The following is a 22,051-nucleotide window of genomic DNA, read 5'->3' as shown; positions in this document are numbered from 1 at the left end:
ACTGCCAGATTGTTACCCATAAGATCCCAGTTGTACATGGACGGTTGCGGTTCTACACAATCAGTTGGAAATTGATTTTTGGAAAAAAGAAAGCAGACCGTCAACATGTAATGGGGGCCCAGGGAAATGGCCATTAAGAATATTAAAGGACGCCATATTTATTTAACCATTTCAAATTAACAGTTCATCCTACTAATTGGGGCGTTTTCTGGACCACAGACCCCCTCGGGGAGAGTTTCTGTGTATTGCTCTTGTAGAGGGATTTTAACAGCAAGAAAAGGGAATATTTGCAAACAATAAGAAACTGGTTTGTGAAGAGGAAACTTCTGACTTTCCTGTAGAATCTCCTCACTGACCAGCCCTATGATTGATCTGCATTGTCCCTGCTAGTAAATAACGCTTTGTCCTGGTCACACAAGCTGTGCCCACCCCAACAAAGACCAGGGTTGAGCTTTCCTGCAAATCCTTAAAGTACAAACCTCCTGGACGTTCTGTCGCCTTTACATCACTTTTTGTATAGTGTTCTAAACGGAACAACAAACCGGTTCACGTTTTTACCAGTAAGTTCTCTAAATTGAAGAATACATCACGGAAACCTTGCATCTTCCTCTTCTGTCCATTCTTTATGTATTTATGGGAAAGTGTGGCCATCTTGACAGTCAGCGTGGCCGCCATTGCTAATTCCACAGTGGTTGTCGCAGAGATCTTCTATATTCAGCATTAACCTACCAAATAAAACTCTTCTGAAAAGTCCGTACAGTTACAGATGCCGCCATACTGGTACTTTATCTTTAGTCCATATAGATATGATATGCTGAAAATTTTCACCAATGCATGGGGTGAAAGTGGCATAAAACGCGTGATAATTATGCATCTAACGTAAGACTGTTTTTAACAAATGCCTTAAAGATGTGTCATAAGTTTCCCTCTTTATGACCTGGGTAACAAATAGTTTATTAATCTACCGAGATATTGCATACACCCTTGTAGTCTTAGGGACATAGGTTGTAAGCCATCAAGGGCTGCATGCCGCTTCTCTGGCTCCAAAAAACGCAAATTTTTGTTGTTTTGCAAAGCGGACCGTGTTATGATTTGCATCAGGTTTTGTGACATATTGCAGCACAAATCTACGCCAGTTTGCAACAGAAAACCAAATTTATTACAAAGGTGCTTGATAGAGGCATGTGAAATCCACCATCTTAGTATGTGTGAGGCTTCACTAAGGCTACGTTCACACGTTCCTTTTTTTCATCCTTTTTTTTTTCAGGTCCTGTTTTGAAAAACCGCAGCTAAATTCAGCGCTGATTTTAGCTGCGGTTTTTGATCCTTTTTCTTCTGCGGATTCCACTGTGGGTTTCCAAATGCAGTTTCCTATTGGTGCTGCTGGAAACCCGCAGCGGAATCTGCAGAAAGAATTGACATGGTACTTCTTTTTTCTGCAGGCAAAACCGCTGCGGATTTGCCTGTGGAAAAAAGGATCGTCGGCACAGCGGGTCCTTTTTTCCATTGGGTTACATTGTACTGTAACCTACATGGAAAACTGCTGCGGATCCGCAGCAAAAACGGCACCGTGTGAACATAGCCTTAGATGTCAGGGTTTTTTTTTTCACATACAAGAAAAAATGGAGTTTGGTCAGAGTTTCTCAAATGTGGGGAGAAAAAAAAAAGTTTCTCCACCTTCTCCTTTCTGACAGGCTGTGAAAATCGCACCGCTCTCAGATCTCCTTAGAGTGCAGTCCAATATTTTTTTTTTACTATTTACCCATAGACTTGCATTGCCCGTTTTGATACGACTCTCAAAATTGAACATGTCTCTGCGATTGTCCGTAGACTACTTGGTCCTTGAAAAATCATGGACAGGTGAATGACCCCGTAGACTATCACCAGTACAAGTGCTATATGTGAAAACCACATAAACAAAAAAACAGACGTCTGAATGAGGAGTAATGCTGCACCAGGAACCCTGCCAGACTAATATACCTCACTGATAGAACCAGAGGATCTCACAGGCACCATCCTAAATCCTTGTCTCCAGGCTTTGCCTTTTCCCCCCTCCTCTATGGTTTCTGCTGCATAGATCCCGACTATTCAGATGATAATACACTGAGATGAGGGGTTTGCCTGTATCTGCAGGGGGGACAGGGCTCTGGGCGGTGAGAGGCCTGACCACAGAGGTAAGTGCAGACAGAAAACTCCATTATAGCTGTAGGTTCTGGATTTCTGTCTATGAACCTGCAATTATTCCCTGTCCCAGCCCCTGTAACAAATGTCCAACAAATGGAGAATCATTGACAGGATGCAAAAAGTTACTTAAAAGTTTCCCTTGTATTCTCTGCAGAGGGGCAGCAGAATCCCATCATACAGACTATAGTGTTGGGGGCAGGGAAGAAGTCAGCAGGTTGCTCAGACTGGGAAATGATGGGGGATGGGAGACATGTTACAGAGCTTTGCACAAGTTCAAGACTCTTATCCAGGGGAGACAATGGGTGAGAATTGTCACCCCCTCCTCTATAGTATCATCCCCTCCACCCCCACCGCTGCTGCTCTCATCCGGGAACTTTTATGCTCATAGTTTCACAACGCTCGAAAAGTTGAATCTATCTATCTATTATCTAATCTATCTATCATCTATCTATTATCTATTTACCTATCTATTATCTCTATCAATCTATCTTTCTATTTATCTAGCTATTATCTATATCTAGCTATTATCTATATCTAGCTATTATCTATCTGTCTGTCTGTTACAATGTAACATTTCAGTTCTATGTTTGAAGACACTTTTTACAATCTTTATTTTTTAAAATTTTTAATTTAGGCCCTGGAATCGTGCCATAACTGAATTTCCTCTAGTGTTTTTTTTTTTTTTTTTTTTTTTTTTTTACCCTTTAGGGCAGGGTTCACACAGGGCAGGTTTATTGCACAGATTTCTTCGGTTTTGCTGTGCGAAAAGCACTAGGAATGAAGTGTCCTGATGTTGATCAATAGGGAAATGGCAAACACTTGTTTATTTAAAAAATAAATAAATCCGCAGCCTCTGATGTTTGTCTCTTTATTTATGTAGCTGGATAAAAAAGATGCATGTGGTAATGTGTATATGCCCTACTCCCTCATGATAAATTTTGGGTATTCTTGTCACTAAAAAAAAAGTTGAGTTCAAATATGTAAAATGTTGCCAATTTTTGGAGAACACTAAATTTACACTTTTTTTAACTTCCTTTTTTGTTCTAGAAATATTACAAGTAAAAAACAATCACTGAAAAAAAAGCCAAAGTTTATTTTCCTTTTTCACAGGTTTGTGATTTTATTTGAGACGTTCGAAAAATGACTAGTTTTTCAAATGGAAACTTCTTCAAGAAATGTTCCTTTTTTGGGTGGAAAGTTTTTGAAGCAGGCAGTGTGCGCGCACGGTCTTTTTGCAGAGTTTTATCTGAAGAAACTGAGCTGAACCTCCCAAGTTTTTGAGAAGTTTTGCATTTTTGAGAAGGATTTGGAGAGTTTTGAGCTCCGTTTCCTCTCCCAGAGTTTTGTCCTGAACTATTCTTCTATTTTTTTTTTTTTATAGGACAGTGCATAGTTTGGAGTGGATTCCATCACGATCTGCTTTAGAGAAGTTACATCAACTTTCTTTTTTTTCCCCCTGAACAGGCAAAAATTTGTGTTAGCAGCAAACTGTACTTGACGTAGAATAGAGTTTTCCAAGCAGTTTTTTTTTTTTGAAGATTTTGGGGTGAATCCTCCTCGGAGTGAATATAGCCTCGAACTAGTATAAGTAGTATTTATCCAAACGTTGGTGCTCCCATAATAATCCCTCGCATCATTCTGGGGATATACACGTGACAGATTTGGAGTGCTGTGGTTTTGTGGTTAGTTTTTCTCTGAAGTTGAGCTTCCATAGTTATGTCAGTAAACAGTAGTTCTCATGCAGGGACACGTCGGTAATCCACCGAGGATCATCTATATGCCTACCGGTTACAGCTCATTAACTTGCTACGTGTTCTTTTGCAGTTAATTAGCCAAAGTTGTATAGAATTGTTAAAACAGCTGTTTGTTTGTTTTTTTCAAAAACGGCGCCCTCCCGCTCACAGGTTGTCTACGGTATTACACCTCTGCCACATTCACTTTAGTGGAGCCGAGCTGCAAAACCAGACACATATTGGAAAAACATGAATTATTTTTTTTTATATAGCCTGTGTGGTTACATGGTAACATTTGTGACGTGACAGCCATTTTTAGAGAAATCATGCAGCCAAGTTTGTTTGTGCAACTTGCTGTTACACAACTATTTTAGAGCTGAGATTTTGTTGGGAAAAAAACCAACTCGCTGAACCTTTAAAGGTGCCCGTGCACAATATTTAAATGCAGATTTTGGCAGCATTCGGAGATGATTGGGCATGTTGGAATTCAGCATGTCCAATCCTTTCATCCCACTGGAGATGAGCTATTGTTGGTGGAACCTGGCAGCTGCTTATTCCTGTGTCCTTCATGCCCGAGTTGATGCAGCCATCATGAGAAACGGGGATTTAACAAAGATCTCTGCTGTCTGTTCTTTTCTTCATGAGATAAGCGGCACCAGATGTGTCCTGTCGCCGCTTCTCCCTCTTGGTATTGTGGCCGTTCAGTTCACCTGTGCGTAATCTGCCATTAGGTGTTAATTAGCGAGTGACGCATCGTTACGTATTGAGCACTTGTTACACTCATGAAAGTCTTTGCACAATTGTCAGGTGTTTTTCACGGAAGTGATAGAACTGAGGACAGAATGATTTGTTTGTTTGCGTTGCCGGGTGATTGTCATTTATCAGTGTCAAAGGTTTTAGGAGCCCAACCTGTTTGATGTAATACACCCTGATTATGAGCAGTGTGCACTGTCACTGTGCAGCGGGACGTAGGAAAGAAAAATGGGCAAAGTTCTTTTCTTTTCACATAGCCTGTGTGATACAATAACTTTCCTGATGGGAGGCGTTGAACACCACCAGGGAAAATAATCTTTTTTTAATTTTTGAAAAAAATGCACCATTAACTCTCAACGAATTCCCCTGGTACTGTCAGCGGTCCGCACTGAACTCTTAAAGCATTGTTCCCAGTTTCATAGATGGATAATGTCGGATCGTGCCAAGTTTAGGAGCTAAAGGTGCGTTGTTTCAATGATCCTGTCCAGCTTCGGCGCAGCGCTTACAAGCTCAGTAGAAAACAGTTAGTTAGCACGTCACATGTTCGTCCACTGCTGCTTGACTGGGTGACATCGTGAAACGAAAAGAGTTAATATGGCAAGGATGGCTGCAAATTTCAATAACCAGTAAAGTGCAAATGGGGGGAAATGAGGGTTCTTTATGTTTTGAAAAGAGGGAAAAAATTCAGAGATAATTCCGCCGAATTAATAATGTTGTGGTTTATATGAATAATACCTCTATTCAGAGCGAAATAAAAATAACATACAGGAATGGGTATAACCTTGCCATACAGGGAGCATATAATCCTGCCATACAGGGAGCATATAATCCTGCCATACAGGGAGCATATAATCCTGCCACACTGGGGTCTCATATAATCCTGCCATGCAGGGAGCATATAATCCTGCCATACAGGGAGCATATAATCCTGCCATACAGGGAGCATATAATCCTGCCATACAGGGAGCATATAATCCTGCCGTACAGGGAGCATATAATCCTGCCTTACAGGGAGCATATAATCCTGCCTTACAGGGAGCATATAATCCTGCCATACAGGGAGCATATAATCCTGCCATACAGGGAGCATATAATCCTGCCATGCAGGGAGCATATAATCCTGCCATACAGGGAGCATATAATCCTGCCATACAGGGAGCATATAATCCTGCCATACAGGGAGCATATAATCCTGCCATACAGGGAGCATATAATCCTGCCGTACAGCAAGCTCATGTAATCCTGCCATACTGGGGTCTCGTATAATCCTGCCATACTGGGGTCTCATATAGTCCTGCCATACAGGGAGCATATAATCCTGCCATACAGGGAGCATATAATCCTGCCATACAGGGAGCATATAATCCTGCCATACAGGGAGCATATAATCCTGCCATACAGGGGGCTCATATAATCCTGCCATACAGGGGGCTCATATAATCCTGCCATACAGGGGGCTCATATAATCCTGCCATACAGGGCTCATATAATCCTGCCATACAGGGGGCTCATATAATCCTGCCATACTGGGGTCTCATATAATCCTGCCATACAGGGGGCTCATATAATCCTGCCATACTGGGGGCTCATATAATCCTGCCATACTGGGGGCTCATATAATCCTGCCATACTGGGGGCTCATATAATCCTGCCATACTGGGGGCTCATATAATCCTGCCATACACAGAGCATATAATCCTGCCATACTGGGGTCTCATATAATCCTGCCATACTGGGGTCTCGTATAATCCTGCCATACTGGGGTCTCGTATAATCCTGCCATACTGGGGTCTCGTATAATCCTGCCATACTGGGGTCTCGTATAATCCTGCCATACTGGGGTCTCATATAATCCTGCCATACTGGGGTCTCATATAATCCTGCCATACTTAATTTCATTGTACAGTGCTTACGTGACGCTATTATAACGGGGGTATATACTATATGCGGGTGTACATACCAGAAAGCCATCCAGTTCAGCTGATATATGGCCATTATATAGGAGGCCTGGTTGAATTTGGCCCTACGGCCCTTACTTCAGCCTCTGTAATTCTCCATCCAGCTGGGACTTAAAACACAAATACACAGAGGGCTAAAATTAAAGACTTGAAGAAAGTCGTCGGCCAACCTTGATATTTATTGAAAAAATGTCTACAATTGAGGAAGTTTTTCTGTATCAAATATACCGTAACTATGAACCTTTTCATATGGAAACAAACTTAAAGGGGTTGTCCCACGAACAATGTACATTTTAATTAATAAATCTTAGAGAAACAAAGGTTAAAAACCTTGAATAATACAGATAGTAAGGTATGATTCCAACAAAAGTTCCCCCAAACACATTAGGATTATAGCTGAGGGAATTTTATCGGGTCAGGGCTTATTTGGCCAGCTATAGCCCAACAAACAGGTCGCAACACATGCAGCTGCGGAGCCGAACAGCTGGTATCCGGGTTCCCTCTGCAGCTTATTCGGTAAGAGCTATAGCTTGCCAAATAAGCCCTGACCCGATCAAATTCACTCATCTCTAATTAGGATAGCCCCACAGTGAATTCCTCCACGCAGTATGATCCCCCAACTGTGATTACATAGTCCTCCATATAGAATAATGGGAATCACATAGTCCTCTATACCTCATAATGACCCCACCTGGTGCTCCATTGAGTATAGTGGGCCCTGCATTGCCTTCCATACAGTATAATGACCCCACATAGTCCTCTATACCAGAGGTGTCAAACTGCATTCCTCGAGGGCCGCCAACAGGTCATGTTTTCAGGATTTCCTTGTATTGCACAGGTGATAATTTAATCACCTGCACAGAAAGATTCCAGCACCTTGTGGAATGCTAAGGAAATCCTGAAAACATGACCTGTTGGCGGCCCTCGAGGAATGCAGTTTGACACCTCTGCTCTATACAGTATTATAATTTTTTATTTATATAGCTCCAGTACCTATTCTGCAGCGCTTTACAATTCAGAGGTTCATATACAACAGTCATAAGTAACACAGTTAAAGATAATACAATAATTTAAAGTGAAATGAATGATGGCCCAGCTGGTAAGAGCTTACAATCTACAATGAGGTGGGGGACAAAGGCTGCATGAGCTGGTCACCAGCCAATATTTATAGTGCTTTTGGTGGAGTTTGATGGAGCGTTCTGATCAGAGAAGTAGAGAATGGACTATATATAAAAGGACTTCAATTAACAAGCGTGGTAGACCTTCCCAAACAGATGTGTTTTTTGGGAGCGTCAAAAACTGTGTAAGTTGTGGTTAGTCCTGATGTTGGAAACTGCAGACAGACAGTCACTGGGGTTCTGTAGTACAGCGGGGTAAGGTGAAGTGTATAGTTCTGGGTAATCCGCATAAGGGTGGCACTGAAAGCCACATTTGCTAATAGTCTGTCCGATGGGGGCCATGTAGAGAGAGAAGAGAATAGGGCCAAGGACTGAGCCCTGAGGGACCCCAGTTGTCAAAGGAAGAGGAGAAAGAATGGAGCCACCGAACGATACACTGAAGAAGCAGTCAGAAAGATAGAAAAATATAATGACCCCCATACAGTATACAGGATTATATAATGGCCCCTCATAGTCCTCCATACAGTATAATGGGACCCATATAGTCCTCCATACAGTATAATGGGACCCATATAGTCCTCCATACAGTATATTGGGACCCATATAGCCCTCCATACAGTATAATGGGACCCATATAGCCCTCCATACAGTATAGTGGGACCCATATAGCCCTCCATACAGTATAATGGGACCCATATAGCCCTCCATACAGTATAGTGGGACCCAGATAGTCCTCCATACAGTATACTGGGACCTATATAGTCCTCTACAGCAGAGGTGTCAAACTGCATTCCTCGAGGGCCGCCAACAGGTCATGTTTTCAGGATTTCCTTAGCACTCCACAAGGTGCTGGAATCATTCTGTGCAGGTGATTAAATTATCACCTGTGCAATACAAGGAAATCCTGAAAACATGACCTGTTGGCGGCCCTCGAGGAATGCAGTTTGACACCTCTGCTCTACAGTATAGTGGGACCTATATAATCCACACCACATAGTCCTCCATACAGTATAGTGAGACTCATATTGTCCTCCATACATTATAATGGGACCCATATAGTCCTCCCTACAGTATAGTGGGACCTATATAATCCACACCACATAGTCCTCCATGCAGTATAGTGGGACCCAGATAGTCCTCCATACAGTATAGTGAGACTCATATTGTCCTCCATACATTATAATGGGACCCATATAGACCTCCCTACAGTATAGTGGGACCTATATTATCCACACCACATAGTCTTTCATACAGTATAATTGGCATTGCTTTCCATATCGTTTGCGCCATGGGCCATATAAACTCACCTTGCAGGCTAGATTTGGGCCCGAGTTGGACATGTGTGATCCACAAGCAATGCTGTCACACATTACATAGAGGGTCAAGCTCTGAGGTCCTGGAGTGATTACCCCTGGGTAAAGAAATGCAGCTTTTAGTTAGAAACAAAATGTTAGTGAAAGTGAAATCGGGAAGTATTATGTAGGTGTGTAGGTTATCACTCCTACCTGCCCCAACATGAATCCTCCAAACACATAAATAGTTTTACATTCTGTGCTGTGTTCTTGTGAAGTCTCCTCTACTACCAATGTACATAGTAACCTATAGAAAAGCAATATGCGTTATCCGATTACAATGTATCTGCAAGTCACGTTTATCTGTCACTTCCTAAACGATACTCTTCTTCTATATAAGCTACTTAAAGAAGTGGATCCCATGTTACTGCTTTTATTCTATAATCCGGAGCTGCGTTCACAATTCTGCCGGTTGGAAACTCCTATCCGTTCAGCTGAGATGAAAAGTTCTGTTGTTTTCAACAGTATTTGGTGTAAACCTGGAGCTGGCGAGACATGCTATGGGAGATCAGCTCTGAAGCCTGGAGAATTGTGCAGCAGCTCTGGAGTATTACGCATTGGTGCAAAATACATAATGTAATATATATAGTCGCCTTTTACATAATGTAATATATATAGTCGCCTTTTACATAATGTAATATATATAGTCGCCTTTTACATAATGTAATATATATAGTCGCCTTTTACATAATGTAATATATATAGTCGCCTTTTTATGTAGATCTTACATGGCATGGGGGGAAGGGGAGTAGACCGAGGAGCTTGCTATTAAGTGTTCAGTAATAATGCATCCAACCTCCGTCTGCTCCTCTTCACTGGTCAATGCGACGACATATGGCGGCAGAAGTAGCCATGCGGTGGCCTAAGCTGAGTCGGCGTCCATTCTTTGTTTATCCACTTTATGTGTTTTCATTGTTTCCTTACTTATCCATCAAGAAATGAGTACGGTAGATTAGTTTGGGAAGCAGGTGGCGGAGGGAGAGATTATCGCTAATTCTCTGCACCTAAAACGATGCTATTGATTGATTTTACATTTTTCCATTTCCTCCCCTCTTCTGCGCATTTATTATGTTGAATGGGGACAGCGATGATGATGTTTGTAAAGCGCTGTGGAATTAATGGCGCTATGTAGGCGAGTAAAATAAATAAAAACACTTAATATAAAAGTAGTGAATGTCACAGGAGATGTGGTGTGATGGATATGGTGCCAGTATGGAGCGCATAAAGCACATCGTCTTCTGTAAAAACCAAGATTACACGTAGATTGAAGAGATCAGACGTGAAGGGTATCTTTCGGCCTGTTGAATTTTTTTGGGGAGCATTTTATAAAACAATGCATTTCCTTTGCAGACATGACGCTGTTGTCATCACAACCCGAAATCCTGGAAGAGGGTCCATCTGCTGCATCTACCGCCGAGAACTCTGAGACGAGGATGCTGGAGAAGAGGTCAAAGGTGATTGAGGAACTGTTACAGACCGAGCGTGACTACCTGAGAGACCTGGAAACTCTGGTGGAGCACATCATGTTCCCCCTGCAGGCTACGCAGGTGAGACCGCCACTTATATTCTGAATAAGGGTCATTAATTCCTCATTCTGTACATATAAACTAGGGGTTAAGTCTGAAAAATAATACGAAAAATGCCAGCGATAAACAAGTAATGATTGGGCACCCGACCCGTGAGATCTCACATCTCGTCTGAATTGAATCTGGTCAAAAGCGGAACGGAATAAGTTTTCAGTTTTAATGAATAAAAAACGTAAAAGGTTTGTGATGTGTTTGGGGGTCCTTCAAAATCTATTGGAAAGAGGATAAATCCCAATCACTGGGGATCAAACCCTGCAAACCCCACTGATCCGGATACAGTGTTCAGCTGCCTCCGGCACTGCATAGAGAATGAATGGAGCGGAGATGCGCATGCTCGACCTCTGCTGAACTCAGAGAGGGAACTTCACAGCGCCATTCTCAGGACTGGACCCCAGCGATCAGGGAGAGGACTGGACCCCAGCGATCAGGGCGTTATTCCCTATCCTATGGATAAGAGGATAATTTGCAAACTAGGAATTAACATGTTTAATTTTTTTTTATTTTAATTTCTCCCTTTTTTTTTTTCCAAGAGCTCTGCTTGGTTTCAATAAATGGGAGGATTCCGATTCACATTGTAGAGACTTAAAGGGCTTGTCCAGGACAGTTTTATATTTTTGCTAAAGGCCTAAAAACTAACATGCAGGCAGCTGATAACAGAGGCAACAACCTCTCCTGCCAGCGTCTTAGTTGCTCCACGTCAACAGAGCAGTTCTTCTTTCTTAATTCCCCTTCGTTCCTTCCTTTCTTCTCCTTCGGTTTTTTTCCTTCCTTCCTTCCTTCCTTCCTTCCTTCCTTCCTTCCTTCCTTCCTTCCTTCCTTCCTTCCTTCCTTTTTCATCTTTCTTCTTTTTTTTCTCCTTCCTTCTTTCTTCTCTTTTTTCTTCTTTCTTCTCCTTCCTTCTTTCTTCTCTTTTTTTCTTCTTTCTTCTCCTTCCTTCTTTCTTCTCTTTTTTCTTCTTTCTTCTCCTTCCTTCTTTCTTCTCTTTTTTTCTTCTTTCTTCTCCTTCCTTCTTTCTTCTCTTTTTTCTTCTTTCTTCTCCTTCCTTCTTTCTTCTCTTTTTTCTTCTTTCTTCTCCTTCCTTCTTTCTTTTTTCTTCTTTCTTCTCCTTCCTTCTTTCTTCTCTTTTTTCTTCTTTCTTCTCCTTCCTTCTTTCTTCTCTTTTTTCTTCTTTCTTCTCCTTCCTTCTTTCTTCTCTTTTTTCTTCTTTCTTCTCCTTCCTTCTTTCTTCTCTTTTTTTCTTCTTTCTTCTCCTTCCTTCTTCCTTCTCTTTTTTCTTCTTTCTTCTCCTTCCTTCTTTCTTCTTTTTTCTTCTTTCTTCTCCTTCCTTCTTTCTTCTCTTTTTTCTTCTTTCTTCTCCTTCCTTCTTTCTTTTTTCTTCTTTCTTCTCCTTCCTTCTTTCTTCTCTTTTTTCTTCTTTCTTCTCCTTCCTTCTTTCTTCTCTTTTTTCTTCTTTCTTCTCCTTCCTTCTTTCTTCTCTTTTTTTCTTCTTTCTTCTCCTTCCTTCTTTCTTCTCTTTTTTCTTCTTTCTTCTCCTTCCTTCTTTCTTCTCTTTTTTTCTTCTTTCTTCTCCTTCCTTCTTTCTTCTCTTTTTTCTTCTTTCTTCTCCTTCCTTCTTTCTTCTCTTTTTTCTTCTTTCTTCTCCTTCCTTCTTTCTTTTTTCTTCTTTCTTCTCCTTCCTTCTTTCTTCTCTTTTTTCTTCTTTCTTCTCCTTCCTTCTTTCTTCTCTTTTTTCTTCTTTCTTCTCCTTCCTTCTTTCTTCTCTTTTTTCTTCTTTCTTCTCCTTCCTTCTTTCTTCTCTTTTTTTCTTCTTTCTTCTCCTTCCTTCTTCCTTCTCTTTTTTCTTCTTTCTTCTCCTTCCTTCTTTCTTCTTTTTTCTTCTTTCTTCTCCTTCCTTCTTTCTTCTCTTTTTTCTTCTTTCTTCTCCTTCCTTCTTTCTTCTCTTTTTTTCTTCTTTCTTCTCCTTCCTTCTTTCTTCTTTTTTCTTCTTTCTTCTCCTTCCTTCTTTCTTCTCCTTCCTTCTTTTTCTTCTCATGACTGCCTATGTAGTTAGATGTCAGTCAGCATTACATCAGCAGTCACAGCTCAATGTAAACATCCTCTCAGGGTAAACCAGATTTGCCATTCACTGACAGCATATGAAGCTTATGTTAAAATTTGCATAACAATATTGACTTTTGCATTTTTCCCGTCCAATTTTGCTATAAGTCTTCTTACATTTAATATTTCTTGACCAGATGACGAATGTGGATTTCGATGTTCTGTTTGGAAACATCCATTCCGTTATTAGTGTGACGAGGATGTTTTTGGGGGCACTGGAGAACTGCGACTCAGTCGGTATGTATGTGGTCTATATAGGGTCGGAGTACTTTGGTTGTTTTTAATCAGATGACCTAGATATATTCAACAGTAGAAAGGCTAAAATACTAAGGAGAATAAGACTTGCGGTGCAGTACAGTGCTGTCTTAAAGGGGTAGTCTAGCTTGGATGGGACCCCAGGGATGAAAAGCAGGTGACAGTCGCCTATCACAATGTATAGACCCACAGAGTGTAACATCCTGACCTGTATTATCACTCCACTTGTACACAGGTTTGATATTCCTTGAGCACTGTATGGAGCTGGAGTCTGTGTATAAGGAGTATTGCCAGAATCACGAGGAGACCATTGCACTGCTGGAAGCGTATGAGAAAAACGAGAAGTTCCAGAGAAGCCTGCAGGAGTGTATGGAGACTGTAAAGTAAGAACCTAGTGTGATCCGTTACTGTGGTGGCAGGCGCTTAGACTAAGTAACATTGGAATTAAGGTGGCTACAAAAGGCAGTTGCTTAGGGACCTTCACTCCCCAGTTCCTTCTAGCCCTTACCAGTTTCTACTACCTGTAAGAAGTCCAGCGGATGAGCATGCATGTTTTTTTTTTTTGCAATAGTTGGATAAGTGACTTCTGATCTTCTTTGGCTCTCCTTAATAAGCAGAGACTAAATTAAAATCCAAAATGGCATTAATGGGGACTGCCCGATTGTTGGGTTTCCTGTTGATTTTGGTTGGGTCCAATGGAGTAACTTGAAGCTCGTGGGCCCCAATGCCAAAGCTCCCAATTAATGCAAGTCTTTAGCAGTAGTGTTCTTTTGATATAGACCAAAGGCATTTTGGGCCCCCCTGGGCTCCAGGACTCGGGTGCAATTGCAGCCCCTGCACCTTTTGTAGTTACGCCCCTGGTTGGGTATAATGACACTTGGCTTTTGTGTGGCTAGTGATTTGGTCTGTCATTTTAAGAGTGGGTTTCTCCCTGGCTCATAGTAACTCCGGGGTGGGGTCTCCTCTTCTTATGGCTCGAGGGTACATCCATGGGGTCAGCAATGTCTTGCTTTGCATGGATCCCCTTTCAGACTTCAAGTTTTAGTTTCAGGCCACGTTCTCCAGCGCAGTTACAGAATGCCGTGTGCTCCAGCCGCCTATTCACACCATGTTATTTCCGTCCCTTTTGATCTTTCTACTAATATGTCCCTTTCTTAGTGGTGCGTACTAGGACTCACTATTCATTACTAATATGCCGCATCTGTCGTTTCATGATAACTTTACAAAACGTTCCTTTGCTTTATTCCTAAAACTGCATGGGTTGTAACTCTGTATTGTGTTTTGTTTCTCCCCCTCCACTTCTCGTACTTTGTGCTGATCGGTGACACAGGAGCTTATATCAGGAATGGTGAGTCTGTCTCCTCCTTGCTTACAAGAAAATAAATAAAAATACACTATTCTAAAATGGGTAATCCAGATGAATGTGGGAATGTCATAAAAGTCTGAGTTGGAAATATCCCTCCAATTTGTAAATTACCGTAACTCCTATTTTAATTTGGAAGCAGACATGGTTGATCTAATTCTTCATGATCCCTTTAAACCTCGGAATTGTAAATCTGCTTCCATATGGCATAATGCGAGCCGCATTACTGCTTACATAGGATTACACACACGTATAACTTTGTATTGAAGGAATTGAGGAATTGTGCAATTTTTAGGGTCACCTAGAAATGAAATCTGTACACCTTGTCCCATTGCTGAGAAGTTTGTCACCCCCTTTTTCCCAATGCCATAATAAATAAGTAAAAAAAAAAACATGTTTGTTATTGCTGCATCCCAATAAGTCAGATCTGTAAAATATACAATTGATAAACCCATAAAGTAAATGCCACTAAAAAATCAAACCCCCAGAATTACTGTTTTGTTTTTTTTTTGTTTTGTTTTTTGTCGCTGCACCTCCTCAAAAAACGTAAAGCCAAAGTGTTATCAAAATCCGATATGTACCTCTAAATGATACCAATAAAAACTTGAGCTGGCCACAAAAAAAATCCTCATACAGAAATTAAAAAAAAAAGTTCTGGGTTTCAGAAAATACTGCTGAAAACCCAAATTGCATTTTTCTGGGTTACGAAGTTCTGATTTATTTGTTTTAACTGCTAGAAGATAAACAATACCGGTTTATTATCACGTTAATTGATAACTGGAGAATCGCGTTGTTAGGTCATTTTTACCAGCCATGGAATGCTATGAAAACATATTCCCAAACAAACAATGTGACTCATATATATATATATATATATATATATATATATATATATATATATATATATATATATATATATATATATATATATATATATATATATATATATATATATATATATATATATATATATATATATTTTTTTTAAACCATTCAAGCCCCACTTGGAGTTTTTTCCTGTATTTCAGGATATGATATGGTTAAGTGAATGGTGTTGGTCAAAACTACAACTCCCCCTCCCCCCCCTGCAAAAATCAAGCCCTCATATGGCTATGTTGATTGGAAAAAAATTAGGATTCTTGGAAGGAGGAAATAATAAAGTGCAAAAATGAACATTGGTCCCATCAGGAAGGGTTTAACTCGGAAATTCCCTGATAATGTAAAGTGTAATGCAAAATTGTATTCAGTTCAATACATTCCCTAATCTGTATCTGTTATATCACAGGGGACGCACCAACTATATAAACTTGGGTTCCTTTCTCATCAAGCCTGTGCAGAGGATCATGCGTTATCCTTTACTCCTTATGGAGCTTCAGGGAGCGACCCCCGAGTCTCACCCAGACAAGACCCCCATAAAGGATGCTGTACGAGCCGTGAAAGAAATTAATGTCAACATCAATGAATACAAAAGAAGGAAGGATCTAGGTGAGTTGGATGTGATAAAGTTTACTAGAAAGTGGGCAGCTGTTTAAAGGGCTTGTCTCATCACCGACAATCCCTTTAATATGCTGAGCCACAGAAAACCAGGTTTCTGGCTCCTTATTGGGTTTAATTATTATTCTATTTCCTTGTGGTCATACAAATGAATGACGACCCATATAATACACAGTCATCCCTAATATGCCAAATTGAGAGCAGGATGACACAAATATTGAGAGGGGGCCCTTGACTCCTAAATGAAGATATTGGGTCGGGATTGGTTTAGTTAAGTAAATGTTTTTTTTTTTTTTAAGATTTCATATTTTTTTTATATTTTTGTGTATTTATTATAAAATTTAAATATATGTAATATAAATATATATTTATTGCAAAATTCTTTATTTTTTTCATATATATAAAAATGTTCCACCGGCAAGAAAAGAAAAGTTGTTTTTGGTCTTTTCGAAATGATAGAAAATGTTTTCTGTTCCTCAGTTGTAAAGTACCGCAAAGGAGATGAAGAGAGTCTAATGGACAAGATTTATAAGCTAAATATCCACTCCATTATCAAGAAATCCAACCGGGTGAGCAGCCACCTGAAGCATCTCACCGGACTCGCGCCTCAGGTAATGGAACTCGTTCTGTGAGTTGAATATTTTAGACATGATTAATTATGTGAAAGCAGTTGACTGTGATTTTCCGGAAACAGTGCCTTTATGCTCCATAGGCTACATTTGCTATCAAAATTTGTCAGCCCCCCCCCCCTCTCTGCATAGAGAATTGTACAAACTTTCTGCTATTTTCAATAAACCAATGAAACAAGAACATTGTAAGTAACTCAACAATACTAATAAATCACAAAAGCCACTTTAAGCATTTCTCACCCCTTCATGACGAGAGCCTGTACTACTTAGAGTCCCTCTGGCTGTTATGACCTGCTGCAAACATAATGCATAATGCATAGCAGACACCAGCTTTCCAGGAATCTTAGCCCATTTTTCATAATTAATAGCCTTCAGGTCATTAATATTCTTAGGTTAGCAAGAGAGTGGAGGGTCAGATGGGTTCAACCAAGTATGTGGAAATCCTATTGGAAAATGCCATGTCTTCTGTTAGAAAGCTGAAGCCTGGGCATCATTGGGCCTTCCAACAGGTCAATGATCATAAACCGCCAAGGATTGGTTTCAGGAGAAGTCCTGTCAGATTTAGACAGTCGCTAGACCTGAGCCCCATAGAAAACCTTTGAAGGTGGTTGCTCCAAGCAAACCCAAGAATATTAATATTCTTGAGACCATTGCCCATGAGGAATGAGCTGAAATTCCTCGGAAGCTGTTACCTGGCTTTACATAATGTTTGCAGCAGGTGATAACAGCCAGAGGCACTCGACTAAGTACTAAAAACACTGGCCATGAAGGAATGAATAATTCTGAGATTGCAGTCACTTAAAGTGGCATTTTGGGCTGAATTTGCAGAAGTCACTTGTTGTATTAGTTGTGTTGAGATATTTCCTTTGTTTCATTGGTTTATTGCAAACAGCATAAATATTTAGAAATAGTTCTAATAAATATAGTTTGCAGTGGGAGTGAGTAATTTTGATTGTAATGGTAAATGTGATATAGCATCGAGGACAGTATAAATAAAAGTATTCTTGATGGTCTTTATAACCTTTAAAGGGAACCTGTCACCCCCAAAATCGAAGATGAGCTAAGCCCTGTAATGCTGTACAGCATTCTGGAATGCTGTAGATAAGCCCCCGATGTATCCTGAAAGATGAGAAAGAGGTTAGATTATACTCACTCAGGGGTGGTCCCGGTCTGGTTCTGGTCTGATGGGCTTCGCGGTCCGGTCCGGGGCCTCCCATCTTCTTACGATGACATCCTCTTCTTGTCTTCACGCTGGGGCTCTGGCACAGGCATACTTTATCTGTCCTGTTGAGGGCAGAGCAAAGTACTGCAGTGCTCAGGCGCCGAGAAAGGTCAGAGAGACCCAGCGCCTGCGCACTGCAGTACTTTGCTCTGCCCTCAACAGGACAGATAAAGTACGCCTGTGCCGGAGCCGCAACGTGAAGACAAGAAGAGGACGTCATCGTTAGAAGATGGGAGGTGCTGGACCCGGACCGCGACGCCCATCGGGCCGGACTGCAGCAGGACCGCCCCTGGGTGAGTATAATCTAACCTCTTTTTCTCATCTTTCAGGATACATCGGGGGCTTATCTACAGCATTACAGAATTCTGTAGATAAGCCCCTGATGCAGGTAGGCTTAGCTCATCTTTGATTTTGGGGGTGACAGGTTCCCTTTAATGAAATATTTAAACTCAATCTCCAAACAACATATAGCAAAAAGTGCAAGTGTGCAAAAAATTAGAAAATTAGCGCTGCTTCTATTGTAACCTGGATGCTGCATCCAATTTTTTTGCACGTTGCACTTTTTGCTATATGTTGTTTGCAGTTTTATTTTAGTTTATTAAAGGTTATTTTTTACATCCCAATTTGCTTAGTTACTATTTGTACATATTTGCGTTTACACCGTTCCCTATCCTCTTCATGGTCATTATAACCTGATGGAAATATCAGTTCTATCAACAGATCAAAGACGAAGTGTTTGAGGAGACGGAGAAGAACTTCAGAATGCAGGAGCGGCTGATCAAGTCCTTCATCCGCGACCTCTCGGTCTATCTGCAGCACATCAGGGTGAGGCTTTAATAGCGGGACAGTAAATTTTGACCTGATGCTTCTATGTGAGGAGCTCTCCATTCATCTAGTCTAGGGTTAATAAATAATGTTTCAGTACTTGTTGTCTTTGTCCCTTCCCTTGGAAAGTCCTCCGGTTACACTTTGAACTTGTAAACAGTCAGCGGTATCTGAATAAATCAATACATTTCCCTTTCGAGGACTTTTGAGAATAGAAACAAAGATTCACCCCAGTAAGATGAACGATATTTAGGAATGTTCCTATAAGGAAGAAAATCCATTCTCCTATATCTTCTATTACAAAAAATCTCAGTGATTTAAGTAGATACTGCGTAATACACTATATTGAGATAAGTATTGCCACCCCTGCACTTTATACCTAAAAGAGGTCTTATGACCCCTAATCCTAAATTCATAGAAAATAATATGGAGATGGAGATCCGGCACAATCATGGGGAGACGAAAAGGGTCTTCCCCAAATTGTTACTACGAAGCTGGAAGTTACAGTTGTCAAAAATGTCATATCCTGAAGATTTTAAATTTCCCTTCACTGTGACTAAGGGTCCGAGGCTGAAACCTGAAAAAACAAGCCCCTAGGATTATCTTCCTCCACCAAACTGTATGGTGGGCACTATGCAGTCAGGGGGTAATGTTCTCCTGACATTCACCAAACCCAGACTCCTCCATCAGACGCCAGATAGAGATGTGCGATCTGCACAGAACACGTCTCCTCCAGAGTTCAGTGGGGGAGGGGCGGCTTTACACCACAACATCCGACACTCCGCATTGTGCTTGGTGATATACGGCAAGCATGAAGCTCCCGCCGGCAGCGCAGAGAAACTTATGCTGCACATAACCAGTGCACTGGTTTGGTGCTATTTTTGGATGAAAGCAGCCATGTTTTTCTAAGCAAATTGTAGTGAATTCATCTGACAGGCCCATATGACATGAATGTTGCAACACATTGGTATTTCTTATATATGTGTCATTTCAAAATCGTTGAGGCAAGTGCCAAAAATTTTAAGTCAACGTTTGAAGCACAGCGTTTTACTATTACTATTGAAGATATTAGGGTCCTTTCTGTGATTTATTACTTTAGGTCTATCTAGTAAAAAATGTGGGGGAAAGAGGATATTTAGTGATGTGTAGTGACCACTTTGTTGTCCCTACAGCCAAAAGATTTATGAACATAAATGTCTAGAAGAAAATCTGTATTTGTTGCCCATAACGACCAATCACAGAGCAGCTTTCATTTTACCAGAGCAGTTTAATCAGTGAAAGCTGAGCTCTGATTGGTTGCTATGGGCAACAAAGAAAATATATGAGGCCTACAGTGTCGAGGACATTTCCTAGACATATTTCCTTATGTTTTCCAGGAATCGGCCTGTGTGAAGGTTCTGGCCGCCATGAGCATGTGGGATGTATACACAGACAAAGGAACTAGTGACCTGGAGAAGTTTCAGAAGGCTCATCGCCACATCAGCGAAAAGCTTTTCACAGACTTTGTAAGTAGACGTCCTAGAAATCTCTATATGTATATATGTGCGTGCGTGTGTAATATATAATGTTTGTATGTGTATATACTGTGTGTGAGTATATTATTTATATACATACATATGGCATCAAAATGTCTGATGCTCGATGCTTGATCTAATGATCTGTATGTCGGCTTGGAAGAACCTCTTTGCAGGATAATATCATTTTCTGGATTAAAATAATTTCATGGTTTCAAAATAAATTAAATTAAATGACTGCTGAAAAAAGTTTTCAGCTGGAAATACTACAATATAAATATAATATAAAAATGGCTACTTCCCAGATATTCCCCTTTAAGGGAATTTGCCCTTGTGATCTAGTCGCTCATGGCTGAGCAGCACCTAAATTCTTTTGATATGGGATGATGGGCACATTTTAAAAAATTCGTTTCGAGTTTGATTCATCCAAATTGGCTGAAAAACAAAATTTTGACCAAGTCAAAGGCACCTCGAAAATATGGTTATGTACTCACCTCCCCCAGACCCCAAAGCATAATAAGCGGAGGGGAGGAAAGAGATGAAAAATAAACATTTATCTCGGTATATACTCTCCTGTCCTAGGGTCATCCCACCGCCACAGCTCTCCGGTTTTGGATTTTCCAACCTCCAGTCTTCTGGTCCTCCATCACAGACTAGGCCGCCCGCATGTGATCACGTGAGGCGCAATATATTTCATTGACCACCTTGTCTGCCAGGAGACCAGAGGACTGGGCACAGGAACGGTGGTGGCAGGACAGGTGAAAAGCAGGCCTAGGATGGGTGAGCATATTCCTGGATCTTAAAAGAATCCAGCAATTAGGGCCGCCATTTTGCTAGATTTGTTAAAAATGCAAATGTTTGGGGCAAATCTAAATACTTTGTGAAGCTTGTGATAAATTCATGAGCACATTTGCAGGACCCAGGTCCAGCTGCCAGGTCAGTACTCCTTACCCACTGGACTGGGGAAGCCCTCTGTATCTCCTCCAATTTGCCCGCACCTCCGGCTACACCATTGATTAGCTGCAACGTTGTCTGACATTGTGCCTGGCCAGTTAATCAAAAGATGAGCAGTGGAATTCAACAAGTAGGAGGTGAGTGATTCTCGCTTCCCTAGTCCATCAGACACTGACTACACATCTGTCCTTTTTGGCCCACAGTCCTGCAAATCGATTCCTTCATCTCTAATGGGGGGACCTATATATACATTCAATGTATATTACAGGGGTTTACTGAAATTGAGATGGTCACAAAATGTCCTGCTACTGTGAAACCCAATGATCAGCTGTGAGCATTTGTTAATTTCCCTGCAGCGCCTCCACAGGAGGAATGAGGCATTACATAATAAAAATCAGTAGACTATGTTCCACACCGAGGCTTGTGCTGTGTGTAGATGCTCGCTATTAAGTAATAATAAGCCTTTAAAAAAACATAGATGTACAAGGGTGTCTGTGACGGTATATCAGTGGTTATGTTCTTCTTATTTTTTTCTTTGCCTCGCAGAAAGAACGAACGGAGAAGTTGGTGATCTCGCCCCTGAATCAGCTCCTTACAATGTTTGCTGGACCTCACAAGCTGGTGCAGAAACGTTTCGACAAACTCCTAGATTATCACAACTGCACGGAGCGAGCGGAGAAGCTGAAGGACAAGAAGACGCTGGAAGAGCTGCAGTCGGCCAGGAACAACTACGAAGCTTTGAACGCTCAGCTCCTGGATGAGCTGCCCAAATTTCACAGTTTCGCCAAGGAGTTATTTGCCAGCTGCGTCCGGGGCTACGCTAATGCCCATTGTGACTTTGTGAAACTCGCCCTGGACGAACTAAAGCCTCTTCTATCAGTAAGTCCGATCACCTCCTGTAATATCCATGACTCTATCTTCATTGATTGAAAAACGATAAAGGTTGCACCATTATTTACCAAGAATGATTACTCTAGAATATTGAAAATGCATTAGAAAATAAAAAAAAGGCGC

The 22,051-nt window shown here is 41.0% G+C and overlaps 1 protein-coding gene and 1 long non-coding RNA gene across 3 annotated transcripts in view; one reads left to right on the top strand and one right to left on the bottom strand.

Moving 5' to 3' along the window:
- Positions 1-22,051, top strand: part of DNMBP (dynamin binding protein) — a 99,848-nt gene that overhangs the window by 66,889 nt on the left and 10,908 nt on the right. For both annotated transcript variants that reach the window (XM_077258351.1, XM_077258352.1), the window contains 9 exons: positions 10,449-10,645; positions 12,919-13,018; positions 13,272-13,419; positions 14,367-14,384; positions 15,685-15,884; positions 16,374-16,504; positions 18,465-18,569; positions 19,946-20,074; positions 21,584-21,916. In XM_077258351.1, the coding sequence (XP_077114466.1) occupies positions 10,449-10,645; positions 12,919-13,018; positions 13,272-13,419; positions 14,367-14,384; positions 15,685-15,884; positions 16,374-16,504; positions 18,465-18,569; positions 19,946-20,074; positions 21,584-21,916 (1,361 nt within the window). The remainder of the gene's footprint in view (positions 1-10,448; positions 10,646-12,918; positions 13,019-13,271; positions 13,420-14,366; positions 14,385-15,684; positions 15,885-16,373; positions 16,505-18,464; positions 18,570-19,945; positions 20,075-21,583; positions 21,917-22,051) is intronic.
- On the bottom strand, positions 6,606-9,454 carry LOC143768363 (uncharacterized). The gene is made up of 3 exons (XR_013213824.1): positions 9,252-9,454; positions 9,054-9,157; positions 6,606-6,732 (listed from the first exon to the last, which is right to left on the bottom strand). It is a non-coding gene; the product is annotated as an uncharacterized LOC143768363 (long non-coding RNA).

Source organism: Ranitomeya variabilis, chromosome 4 (genome assembly GCF_051348905.1).
Source record: "Ranitomeya variabilis isolate aRanVar5 chromosome 4, aRanVar5.hap1, whole genome shotgun sequence".
NCBI classification, from domain to species: Eukaryota; Metazoa; Chordata; class Amphibia; order Anura; family Dendrobatidae; genus Ranitomeya; species Ranitomeya variabilis.
This window is presented reverse-complemented; position numbering and strand designations above follow the sequence as displayed.